At 26.2% G+C, this 13,856-nt stretch overlaps 1 protein-coding gene across 27 annotated transcripts in view; it reads left to right on the forward strand.

Moving 5' to 3' along the window:
* Positions 1–13,856, forward strand: part of LOC112596273 (longitudinals lacking protein, isoforms F/I/K/T-like) — a 169,302-nt gene that overhangs the window by 105,936 nt on the left and 49,510 nt on the right. The window contains exons 5-6 of one of the 27 annotated variants that reach the window (XM_025341811.1): positions 13,016–13,233; positions 13,313–13,345. The exons of 18 other annotated variants lie outside the window; for them this stretch is intronic. In XM_025341811.1, coding sequence (XP_025197596.1) covers positions 13,016–13,233; positions 13,313–13,345 — 251 coding nt within the window. Of the gene's footprint in view, positions 1–97; positions 350–1,471; positions 1,703–7,540; positions 7,740–8,012; positions 8,258–9,378; positions 9,585–13,015; positions 13,346–13,856 lie in introns of those variants that run through there. 8 more of the 27 variants (XM_025341835.1, XM_025341812.1, XM_025341816.1 and 5 more) reach the window with 8 other exon arrangements.

The raw sequence follows: 13,856 nt of genomic DNA on the forward strand, positions 1-13,856 counted from the left end.
CCAAAGAGCTTTAAATTTATTGAAATGTTGGTTTATTTAATTTAATTTTAATGTTAGATATGTTTTTTAGAAACTCATTGTGATCTTTAACTTATAGTTCTAGGTATAATAAGACGGTGTCGTAAACCAAACAATCGTTGTGAATTCATTTGTAGCTGTGGTCGTATTTACAAGTACCGCAGAAATTTGACTCGGCACAAGAAATATGAATGTGGTGTAAGCCCACAATTCCAATGTGAAGTTTGCTACAAGCAATTTAAATATAAAAATGAGCTTAAAGCTCATATGGGATTTGTACATAAATTTGTAATTCCCAAAAATTGAAATGAGACCTTAATTAAATTTGTATAGCCGTAAAAATAAATTGTTTGATTTTAATGTTGTATTAAATTAAAAATATTCTTTAAACAAGTAAAGCCAGATATAAATTATTTTATACTAAATTTTTTTTTTACTTATTTCTGTGAATATTTTTTTGAGCATAAAATATGATTTTTAAATCCTAAATAGCAGTGACACAATGAGAAGGTCACAAGATTTGAATTCCATCTTAAGTTTACAAAATATTTACAATGTTTACAAGCAAATGTTTTCTATTTTTTCTTCAGTTTCTATGATATATTATCAATATAGTCTTATGAATTTTTTTGCATTTATAAATTGTATCATATTGTTTAGTTTACTCTGTATCTTATAAAAGTTTGTTTCTTTAAACTATGTTTTAAATTATGATTGTCATTCATTTGAAATGTAACCTTTTAATAGTTTGTTAAAAACTAAAATATATTAAATAATATTGTTAATCAATTTTTTTAGATATTTTATTTACTTATAAAATTAAAAAAGTATGTGAGCAAAGTATGTTTTTAAAGTTAGTAGAATATAAGAAATAATGTATTATTATTGTTAATTGTGTGTATATATATATACATATATCATAACTGAATGAAGTAATGTACAATTACCATATTGCAAAATTTTTTCATTTTAAAATTTTAGTATTAATTCTATTACTACAGGTGAAATAGTTAATATATCATATGTATCTACTATAGTTCATTAGAACCTAACTTTTAATATTTTCATGTTTCATATTCTGTATAATTTCATTGATGGTACTTTACATTTTAACATTGGTTTCAATTCAGAAGTCTGTGAAGTAACAGCTGATCATATAATTCAGTTTGTTGGGTTGGCCCTATTTATGTTTAATAACAAAAGTATTTTCTAAAGTCTTGTAGTTATAGTTAGGTATTTTAAATTAGTATAGACTATACAGTTTATACTTTAGATGCATGTTTGTATGGTTATTTAAAAATGAAAACAAAATTTTAATAATTAACTTAATTAAATAAAATATATTTCCATATAATAATTAATTACTGGCTCGGAATTGTTTGTATCATGCTATATATTTTTAATTTTCTATTTATTAAATATATTGTATTTACAAATTTTTTTTTTTTTTTAGAAAACTACAAGAACTTTATATGTAATCGCTGTAATCGAAAATTTAAATACCAAACTTCACTGTCAAGACATAAAAAATATGAATGTGGTGTAAGTCCACAATTTCAATGTCAATTTTGTCATAAACAATTTAAATATAAAAATGAACTTAAAACTCATATGATATTTGTACATAAATCTATGATCCCCAGATTTAGAATAAATCTTTGATTAAATGTATGTGTAATATGTATGAAATGTATGTAACATAAATAATGTGTTATAATTAAAAAAAGAATTTCATTGTATTTTGTTTTATTTTATTTAAAATACAAATATGTAAGAATCTTTCTAAGTATTTTGAGTGAAATAAAAATTATAGTTTTCCTATGGTAATTTTTTCATTGTAATATTTTTAAATACTTTTTTAGGTTTAAAGAGAATGCTCTACTAGTTGAAAATCGTATTATTGCTTTAGACGATAAACTTTTTAACACATGCATAAACTAATAAATTAATGTTTTGTAAGTAATTCTTTTGAAACGTTAGAACTGATAAAGACAATATATCCAATATACAGAAATGTTTTGTTTTAAAAATATTTATGAAAATAATTTTTTTTTAAATTATTGAATTAAAAATTATTAAAAATTTAATTAACCTATACAATTGCGAAGTAGAGAGTAATTGTTATTCATTATTATCTATAGACATCATTTAATGACTTTTATAGATTATAATTGGATCAACTAATGAAGATAATATGTTTACATAGAAACAATCTAATATGGGGATATTGAATGAATAGTTATCTACTTTAATATAATTATGATCGATTATATTATTTAGTTTACTAGAATTAGCTTGATATTTTCATAACTATAAATGTTTGTTTATGTAGGCATGTGGGGAAAGTCAGAGAAATACATTAGTAAATATGAATCATTATTAAAATATATAGGAGTGCTAATTTAAGGTCTAAGATGCAAATACTCAAAGTTTACTAGTTGCGCCTAATAGTGATTAAATTTTATAAAATTTGTTTTTAAATTATTTTATTATATTATATTTAAGAGGACAATATACTTAATCTTCCTGCTAGTGCATTACATAGCAAATGTATATTGAGCCATTCAAATTTAGTTTTAATTTTGGTATGAATTGATTTAACAAATTTCTAAGTAAAAACATTGGCTGTGTTTTATTGAAGGTGTTTTTTATATGTTATGTTTATTTTTAAGCAATTTATAAGCGTTAAATAAAATATTTTAATTAAAAATACCCATAACTCATTTCAAAATTAGAATATTAAAAAAATATACGCCAGTCTTTTTATTAATTTTTAGTATTTTTACTATTCAATTTGAAAGCTGATAAATTTATTGTAATATTTAATTCACAAAATTAAATATGACTAAACACCTTAACATAAACTTACTGTATCCCTATATTATAAGTTAGTAAGACAGATTAATCAAAAACCTAAATCCGTCCCACCATTAATAATATCAAAATCTCGTCTACAGAGTGTGTCAAATAATAATGTAACTTCTCAACAAATCTCCGACCAAACCGACGGGTTCACTGTGAAAACAAATAAAAATAGTAAAAATGGTAAACATTCGCTGCCCCACTCACCTAGCTCTCCTACCCAACAAAGTAAAACATTTGTTTCATCAAATCGTTTCTCACTGTTTTCAAATTACACCGAGCCCTCGGAAAAACAAAACGACAACCAATCAACCGAGATGGATTTAGAACCTGAAACAACCACACCTGTTATCAAGCCACCTCCACCAATATTCATTCGCGTAGTTAATGACTTCAATGCTTTCTGTAACTCCATAAAAAAGTTAATCAAAAGTGAACATTTCTCATGCAAAAGCTCAACTAATGGCGTAAAACTTTCCACTACTTCAGCAGACTCGTACCGCTTGGTTATCAAATTTCTGCAAGAGTCCAAAGCAGATTTCCATACATACCAACTGAAACAAGATAGGGCGTATCGGGTAATACTGAGAAATCTCCACCACACTACACCAATAGAAGAAATCAAAAATGAATTACTTGCCCACGGTCATCAAGTCAGAAACATCACCAATGTTCTCCAACGAAATACAAAACTTCCTCTCCCCCTCTTTTTTATTGACCTGGAGCCAGCCATCAATAATAAAGACATATTTTCGATCGGTTTTTTGTACTACACCAAAATAAAAATCGAAGAACCCCGAGCCAACAATTTAACAATACAATGTCTCCGTTGTCAAGCGTTCGGACACACTAAATCTTATTGTAACCATCCCCCAAAATGCGTCCGTTGCGGAGCCAACCACCTGTCCACTTCATGCCAAAAATCCCAGAGTCTTCCAGCAAAATGTGCTCTCTGCAGCGGTGACCACCCTGCGAACTACCGAGGATGCCCAGTTCATAAAGAATTTCAATCTACTCTACAATCAAAAAAAACCTTTAACCCTCAATCAAATTATGTTCACCCAACATCTGTAAACGCTACTTCAATTTCAGCCTCAAACTTCCCCAAAACATACGCTCAAGCCACCACCGAAAACGCAAACAATCCAACCAATCTTACTCCCCCCGATCCAGACATATCCCTCAAACTTTCATCTTTTCTCGAAGAACTAAAAAACCTAATCTGTCCTCTAATCTCTCTATTAACCACTGTTATCAATAAACTTATAGTTTCTAAAGATGATAAATAATCACGAAACTATTCTCCACCCGATATCCATCCTTCTTTGGAATGCTAACGGCCTACTGCAACAAAAAAATGAACTAAAAGCATTTCTTACTGTAAATAACATAGATATACTTCTAATAAGTGAATCCCACCTCACCACACACTCAAACTTTCATATTCCCTGTTACTCAACATACCATTGCGATCACCCAGATGGTACTGCGCATGCTGGTTCTGCATTAATAATAAAAACAAACATTAGTCACGCTGTACTTCCACAATTCCAAACTCCATCCATTCAAGCTACAAATATAGCAATTTCACTAAACCATGTACCCACAACAATCTCATCTGTATACTGCCCACCGGGACACGCTAATAAAATAACCGACAATGATTTCACTCAGTACTTCAAATCCCTTGGTAACACATTTTTATCCGGAGGTGACTTCAATTCCAAACATAACTTATGGGGATCTAGAGTATCCAATACTAGAGGCCTTTCGCTACACAGATCTCTACTTTCTAACAACCTAAAATACTTATCTCCTCCTGATCCAACATATTGGCCATCACATTCAAACAGAGTCCCCGACATTCTTGACTTTTTCATTCACACTCTTCCTAATAACATCAACTATAATATTGCCAATCTCGCAGACCTCTCGTCTGATCACACTCCTATCCTATTAACTTTAAATAATAAATTGGTCTCACTGAAAAAATTCCCCACTCTCACCCCAGGGATAACCGATTGGAAAAAATTCTCCCACATCGTTGAAAACAAGATATCTCTAAACATTTCTTTAAAATCTACTGAAGAGATAGACTCTGCTGTCTCGACCTTCACCACGCTGATAAAAAACGCCGCGCTTGACTCTTCAACCTCCTTGCCCACCAACCGCAATAAAAAATTTCTCCCTGAACACCTCTCAAAACTGCTTGTTGAAAAACGCCGAGCTAGAAACCGATGGCACCATACCCACTTCCCCAGTGACAAAAGTCGCTATAACAATCTTGCGTGCTCCCTCAAAAACCTTCTACGCATTCACAACACGGAAACTTACCAACGTTATTTACACTCTCTATCTAACTCAAACAATTCTATTTGGAAAGCTACTAAAAAAATCCTAAATAAAAAAAATGTAATACCACCAATTAGATATCCTGACAGATCCTTCGCTAAGACCAACTTAGAAAAATCAAACCTGTTTGCCTCTCTTCTAGAAAACAATTTCTCTCCTCACCCCGACGTCAACAACATCGATCACACATCCTTCATTGAAAAATCTCTAACCAATTGCCTTCCTATGTCCTTACCCACTAAACATACCTCCCCCAGCGAAATTCAATTTATTATCAGTAAATTATCAAACAAAAAATCCCCAGGCCACGACCTCATAACAAATCGAATTATAAAACACTTGCCCAAAAAAGCCATTCTTCTCTTAACGTTCATCTTCAACTCAATTCTTCGTCTCTCCCACATTCCTCGTTCTTGGAAACACTCCATAATTATTTTAATTCCAAAACCTGATAAACCTCCTGACCTGCCTTCCTCATACCGTCCCATCAGCCTCTTACCTTCACTCTCAAAAATTCTAGAAAAGATTATACTAAAGCGATTAAACCCTATATTAGCAAGCCATAAAATAATCCCCCACACTCAATTCGGTTTCAAAAATAAACATTCGTCTATCCATCAAGTTCACAGACTAATCGACATAATTGCACAAACTCTCGAAAACAAACAGTACTCCACTGGCGTCTTTCTCGACGTAGCTCAGGCGTTCGATCGCGTTTGGCACGAAGGTCTGCTATTTAAATTACGTTTTCTACCAGCCCCCCTGTTTTTAACTTTAAAATCTTTCCTTCAAAACCGGTCCTTTGTCGTTCGCTGCGAGGACGAGCTCTCACAAATCCACTACATAAAAGCAGGCGTCCCCCAGGGAAGTATTCTAGCACCTACTCTTTACAATATATTTACCTCCGACATCCCTCACTTCGAGAACACCACTCTTGCTACTTTCGCAGATGACACAGGCATAATATCAACTAATGTTGACCTAACCATAGCATCTGATAATCTTCAATCCCATCTCAACGAACTACAAAACTGGTTCAACTTGTGGAGAATCAAAATAAATCCAAATAAATCTACCCACATAACCTTTACTCTACGTCCTGACCATAGCCCCCCCATGACTATCAACAACGACACGATTCCCAAAGCACAAGCCACCCGTTACCTAGGAGTCCACCTCGACAGTAAACTCACTTGGGCAGTTCACATAAAAGCAAAAAGGAAATCACTCAACTTTAAACTCCACAAAATGAAACACCTTCTTAGATCAAATCTCCCACTAAACACAAAACTACTAATCTATAAACAAATTCTCCGCCCTTCAATGACTTACGGAATACAGCTATGGGGCACCTCCAAAAAATCCAACATTCAAAAATTCCAATCCTTCCAATCAATTTGTCTTCGTCTCCTCACAAACGCACCCTGGTACGTCAGCAACCTATCACTCCACTCTGACCTTAATATCCCATACATAAGCACCTTAGCCTCCCATTACTATAAATTATTTCACAATAACACAGTAAACCACCCTAATCCACTCATTTCCAATCTCGCATCCGTCACTCTCCCAGATAACCCTCCACGTCGTCTAAAGCGAAATTGGCCCAGGGACCTCCTCAACCATTAAAAAAAAAAAAAAAAAAACATAAATAAAAGTCTAGAATTGAAGTAGTGTTGCTTGGACACTCCCTTCCATCAAGCCGTCCAGTTTTGTATATATAATAAATCAACCATATTACTCATTGTATAGTTAATACAGATTGTATATATTCTTTTTAATAAAAAATAAAAAAAAAAAAAAAAAAAAAAAAAAAAAAAGTTAGTAAGACAAAGACAATAAATGTGAGTGTCCTCTTAATGATTAAATTAAAATTGTTATTCAATTTGTTATGTTGTGTGTGTAACGCTTTAAGAAAAATTGAAATAAATTATGCTTGTTTTTAATATATATTTATAAGTTTTAATTGTAACTTGTATTTGATAATTGGCATTTCAATATCATTAGGTAAATCAGGCCTAAGGTAAATACCAAAACAATATATTTATCATACATTTTACATGTAGCTAGTAATTTTATAAATATACTTAATATCTAACTCAATAATATTAATAGATTTTATTGAACATTTTTAATAATTTACTTTTATATTTAATTTTTTAAATGATACAAATTACTTTTTTAGTATGAATACAGTGTAATAAGATATTGAGTTATTGATTTGCTTCTAATTTATTGGTATAATGTATTTAATTTTTCACTATATAAAATATATTATGTATTGTAATATATATTTTTTTTTCTATAGAAAACATCAAGAAATTTTCATGTAACATTTGTAATCGAAAATATAAACATCAAGGCACATTGTCAAGACATATTAAATATGAGTGTGGTACAACATTTAAATTTACTTGTTCAATTTGTTCAAAACAATGTCGCCGCAGAGACATACTTAAATTACACGTAGCTAATATTCATGGCATTATTATTTAGATTTTTATGAAGTAAATTGATATTTAAAATGATAATTATATTTTGTGATTAATTGTTTGTTTAAATATTTTAATTTTAATGTATTATTTTTTATTTAATGAGCAAATTAAAATTGTTATTTAACTTATAACCTTGCATGTGTAGATACTTTTAAGAATTATATGTATTTAGTTTTAAATTTTATGAGTTATGCTTATTTTTAAAATATTTTTAAATGTTAATTCTAACATACATTGATTTCAATTCATTTATTATTTTTGTATTTTTTGTGTTGTTGATTTTAGCTTCTTTCTTAATAAACAACGAAGGTAAAATTTCTAAATCATATATATGCCCTAAGTGTGGCAAGAAGTATAAACATCAACCTAGTCTGTGCAATCACAGAAGGTATGAATGTGGGGTCTTACCTCAATTCAGGTGTAGGATGTGCAATCGTTTATTCAGCAGAAGTCACAGACTCCGTACACACATCATGATATCACATAATAAAACCTATCATCATACTTCAAATTAAATTTAATTATCTGCTGATGTCAGTATATGTTATTGTATTTTTTTTCTTGATTTTAATTGATGTTTAATTAATATATTGTGAGATTTTTTTAATTATAGTTTATAAATACTACTGTATACACAATTTATATATATTATCAATGTATAAGTTATATAGACTAAATAGAAACATGGTTCTTTAAGTTTTATTGATTTATATAAGTTAAAAACAATAATATACTTGAGATGATATTATTTCATTATAATTTTATGCTTTTAGTTTTGATCATTAAAACTTTATTTCAGGATCTATTTGTAGAATTAAAAATGAGGAATAAAAAAATAACCAATTTACAAATCTAAAAAAATTTGTTTCTATAATTTCACCTGATAAAAAGATTAAAATAATGAAATTTAATATATCTTTTTCACCATTGATTAAAAATAATAAATCAAATAATCCTTTGGTTAGTTAGTTAGAATCAGTGTTAAATTTTTGTAGTTTTAAAAAAGCTGAAGACTCAACCACTAAATATTATCAATATTTTGTCTAAGACTAAAATATGTTAGAATAAGAGAGTAACAAAGTATGATTTTTTGTAAAACATGAAAGATTACTTTTTATAACATTTCATGTTATTTTTTTGACAGATTTTGAAGTAGTAAAAATGTAAACATACTCGTAGTACAACATTAACTTGATTCAAAGTTAATCATAATTAATATTTATACTTTTTAGGTAAGTTTCTTTTATGCTTGATATTTTCCCCCTTTTTGTCTGCAATTATCTTTTCTTCTTCTTTATATTAAATTTCTCTTCATCATAAATGGCATTTATAAAAAAGTTTAAAATAAAATTATAAATCTAAATTCTTTAATATCATTTAAGGTTAGGTTTTATTTTTGTATTTTAAAAGAATATCAAAAGCTTTATTTTAGTTCCAATAACTTATAATTTATTTGGCTTTTTACTTTTAAAATGTTAATTATTGGAGTTTTTTATTGTTACATACTTTATGCTTGTCTTTGTTACAGAATTTTTTTTTTTTTTTGATTTATTACATACCTTAGTTATTAGTGTTTAACATAAAGAACAAATTAAACCTATAAAATAAAAATTAATAATAAATAAATAACTTCATATTTTTGTGTTTATAGGTACTTATTATGATTGCTATACTTGCCCTCAATGTGGTAAAGTTTACAAATATCAAAGTAGTCTGAATTTACACTTAAAATTTAAGTGTGGCGTTGAACCAAAATTTATATGTCAAGATTGTCCGAAAAGATTTGCTTTAAAACATCATTGGAGAAGACATATGATTTCTGTGCATAATATTTTGTTGTAAAAATTTCAAGTATTTTTTGATATTTAGAAGACTAAAATTATTATATTAGCTTAATATTTTACATACCTAATTAAACATTGTTACTAATTAGTAATTTTGTATGTAATTATATTTTATTTTATTGAAAATAGTATCTGCGATAAGTAAGGACTGAAATTGAACCATTAACAACTATTATCAAATTTGTAACCTTTTTAAAATCAGGGAAATCAAAATTAATTGGAAGCTTTATTAAACATTTTAACTACCAAAACCATAATAAGTTTTTTCAATTTAAATTGAAATGATTAATATCAATATTTATTGAAACTATAATTAAAATCTTTTTTATTTTGACTAACCAAAACCAAAAAAAAAAAAAAAAAAATCAATAAATTAAGGTTATTTTATATCCTTCAGATCTTGACAAAAAAAATTATAAATTCACATTAAAAGTCAACACACATTGTAGCAATGTTGGTAAAATTTTATTATCTTTTCCACAGTGGTTAATTGTGTATGGATACATTTACCACTACCATCACCAGTACAGTGTGTGGGGATTTCAATAAATGTTGATTATTTATAATGAACATTTTGTTTAGCTAGATATAAAAATTTTAGCATGTGTTTATTTAATATATTTTTTAAATTATACTTATTTTTCAATTATTCAACTAAATTCATTCTATATGTCTAATATATAAATTCTAGTATACTAATTTAAGAATTTAATTTATTGCTATAAAAAAAATAAATAAATAAATAAAATATAGGAATTTTTATATTATCTAATTGAAATCATATTATGTATTTTATTGGTATTTAATTGTATTTATCGTCATTTATATTGCTATTTTATAATATTTATTGATGAAAAATATTTTAAAAACATGTCAATTTTACTTGTTAAAAATGTATCTACATTTTAATACAAGAATGTTTGTATAATTATTTAAATAAAGACATTTTTTGTTTTAGAATCATATAGTGACAAGAAATATTGAAAAGAAATTAATTATATTAATATAGTATTATATATATATATATATATATAATATTATATATACACTATATTTCATAGTAGTTTTCAAGAATATATCACAAAAACAATTAAAACATAAGCAATAATTACTAGAGACAATAATTTAATATAGATATTATTTATCATTGAGTTAACCAAACTACTTTTTACATAGTTTTTATTATTTGTAATAAAACTCATGTTTAAATTTGGATTTCACCACTATCTGCCAAAAATATTTATTTTTTTTTAAAACCTATTTTAGACAACAGTGAATGAAGGGATTATGATTATATTATGTTAATTGAGATAAAATTTGTCTTAAAAACTTCTATAGCACAGAAATTAATCCAAATTAAATTTCTAGTTATTTAAGTCTTTATTAGTATTGATTATTAAATTGCAAGTTGGTGTTTAATAAATACTAATTTTATTTTTTTACAATTTTTCACTGACCTAAATTATATACGCTTTACTATTGTAACCCAAAATGAATATTAATCAATAATTAAGTGGTAGAAATCAAGCAATCTCAGTATCTTATTAATTTTATGAATAAAACTATATAACTTTATTTATTTCTATGTGTAAAAGCAATTTACAAAGAAAATAAATAAGTATTAGTAAATATTAAAGACCATAATTAAATTATATAAGTAAAAACTATTAATATTAATTAAAGTGGTGAAAGGCTTGCAATAAATAATAAAAATATACATATTTCCAAATTAAGACAAAACTTTGTATGGTCAGAGTCAAAGATTTATTTAATACTTTAATTAAACTAAAAATCTAGGAGACTAAGGTCTAAAATAATTATCTACACGGTTCTTACACCATAGGATTGTTATATAAATAGTTTTATAAGTGGTGATTTAAAAAATTTGTTTATTATTCCTAATTATAGGAAACCCTTTTAAAAAAATGACTACTCAGAACTAAATTATTGATAAATTTTATATCTAGCATTTTTCTTCTGATTTCAAGATTAGATAATTTCAAAAATTCTGATACTTATATGTATTTATGAGGAGGGTAAGAAATTTTTAAAATATAGTCAGTGAATGAAAGAAAATGTTTCAAATATTTTTCTAAGTATAAAAGATCCATAATCTAAAATTAATTATACTAATGATGAGTATAATGATTATTATAATATTAAAGGGAAATTGGCTTGATTAAGATCTGATGCATTATAATTAGAGACTATGGAATTATATGCACTAATAGTGTGGCAAATATGATGCAAATATGCAAAGCAAAATATTCAAAATATGTATTAATATGCAAAAATAATTGAAAAATATGCTAAAATATGGATCATAAATATATATTATTTTAAACAACTACAAACATTAGAACAAATAAATATAATAAAATTAGGGGTGTTGGACCTTTCAATATCTAAGTGTATATCTACAAAATATTTAAATATAATAAAAAACATTTTATGTTTTTAAAATAGTTTATCAACACAGTGTCGAACTAGAGAAGATAAAATTTTATACTGTGTTGACAGTAAATTTTTTTTTTAATTACAATTTCCAAAATAAAAATATGAAATAATTTGATTATTTATCAAGATTGTAAAAATTATGCACATTATAATATGCAAAATTAAATTTGTTCTATGGAATCAGTTGGGTCTGAATCACCCACATTTCAAACCCAAATATAAGTATATACACTCATTATGAACATGCTAATGCATAAAATTCTGGTCTCTAATTATAACAAATAAAACTCAAAATATGTCATATTTATAAAAATTATAAATGATTATGTTTAATTATATTTCTAGTTCTATTGACTCTCACTTCTTATTTTTATTAATCTTAACTACACTATTATAGACAAGATTTTAATTGATTTTGGTTAATCCTAATATATCTTTAAACTTTTTTTTTAACGTAATCATTGTAAATTAATAAAGCATATGAATTGTACATTTGAAATGTTTGAATAAAACTATTATGATATAAAAGTTGCTTATTAATATATTTACTTTTTAGCATATTGAGTTTTTGTTGCTAAATTTTATGTTTTTTGTTCTAAATGTTTTTATTCTGTGAAATCACAATGTTGAAGCTTTTACTTTTGTTTGAAACAATATTTAAGCAGTTAATTTAATTTTGAAGTAATGAGTGTTAAATAAACATATTTTGTTGTTAATATAAATATTTATTATTTTTTTTTAATTACCTATACTGTATTATTATTTAATACACGATATTATTATTTTAATATACATTTTTTACTACATTAAGATTATGCTTTATTTTGTTTTATTTATTTATTTATTTTTTTTTTTGTTCCAAAAAATCTGTATTTCTAAGTATCAATAATTAATATTATGTATATTGGCTTAATTTATGTTATACGGTCTATTTATCATAAATCACATAATTTTTTTTAATATTACATAAAATAATATAAATTTCAGATTATATGTTTAACGGACATGAGTATATATGTAATAAGTGTGGCAAGATGTATATGCATAGAGGAAGTCTTCAAAGGCATTCAAAATTTGAATGTGGGGTAACTCCAAAATTTAGCTGTAGCTTTTGTGGACGGAGATTTTCTCAAAGATCTAACTTAAGCAGACACGTGGTCGATATACATAGGAATGCTCTCGAAGAATTTATCAATAAACGTTCGGTATTTTGCTTTAATTTTTATAAACATTATTTTATAATGTTTCATTTTATAAATGTTAGTTTTTGTTATGTATCTACAGGAATCCAGAAATGAAGGTGATTTAATATTGCAAGTCAGTAACCCTAACATGTTGTAAAATACATAAATCCCAGTTGTTATTATTTTATTTTTTTATTAACCAACTTATAATTTACCAAAGTTTATTTTACCATTAAATTAGAAATCATTAAACTTAAGAATCATAATTTTGTTAATAGATTATTTTTAATTTATTAAATTTATCTGTTGTTAAAAAAATAGTTATTAAATAATATATTGTTTTTGATATAGGGCTCTTATTCTTTTTTTTACATTGTTACATATAATATTAGATTATAAAATAATATACTAATTATATATTATAGATAATACACTTATTATTAATTTACAATAATTTAATGTTTTATCTCTATAAAAAAATTTAAAAATATTGAAATGAAAAATGTTGAATATAATAATTGTTCAATGATATATACTGTTATCTACAATACAAATAAATAATTTATGATTCTGTAGATATCTTAGCTCAAATAAAATAAACAATTTATTTTTCATTCATAATATTTAAACAGTAATAATCATAT

Source organism: Melanaphis sacchari, unplaced genomic scaffold (assembly GCF_002803265.2).
Source record: "Melanaphis sacchari strain LSU unplaced genomic scaffold, SCAv2.0 Contig31_pilon_pilon, whole genome shotgun sequence".
NCBI classification, from domain to species: Eukaryota; Metazoa; Arthropoda; class Insecta; order Hemiptera; family Aphididae; genus Melanaphis; species Melanaphis sacchari.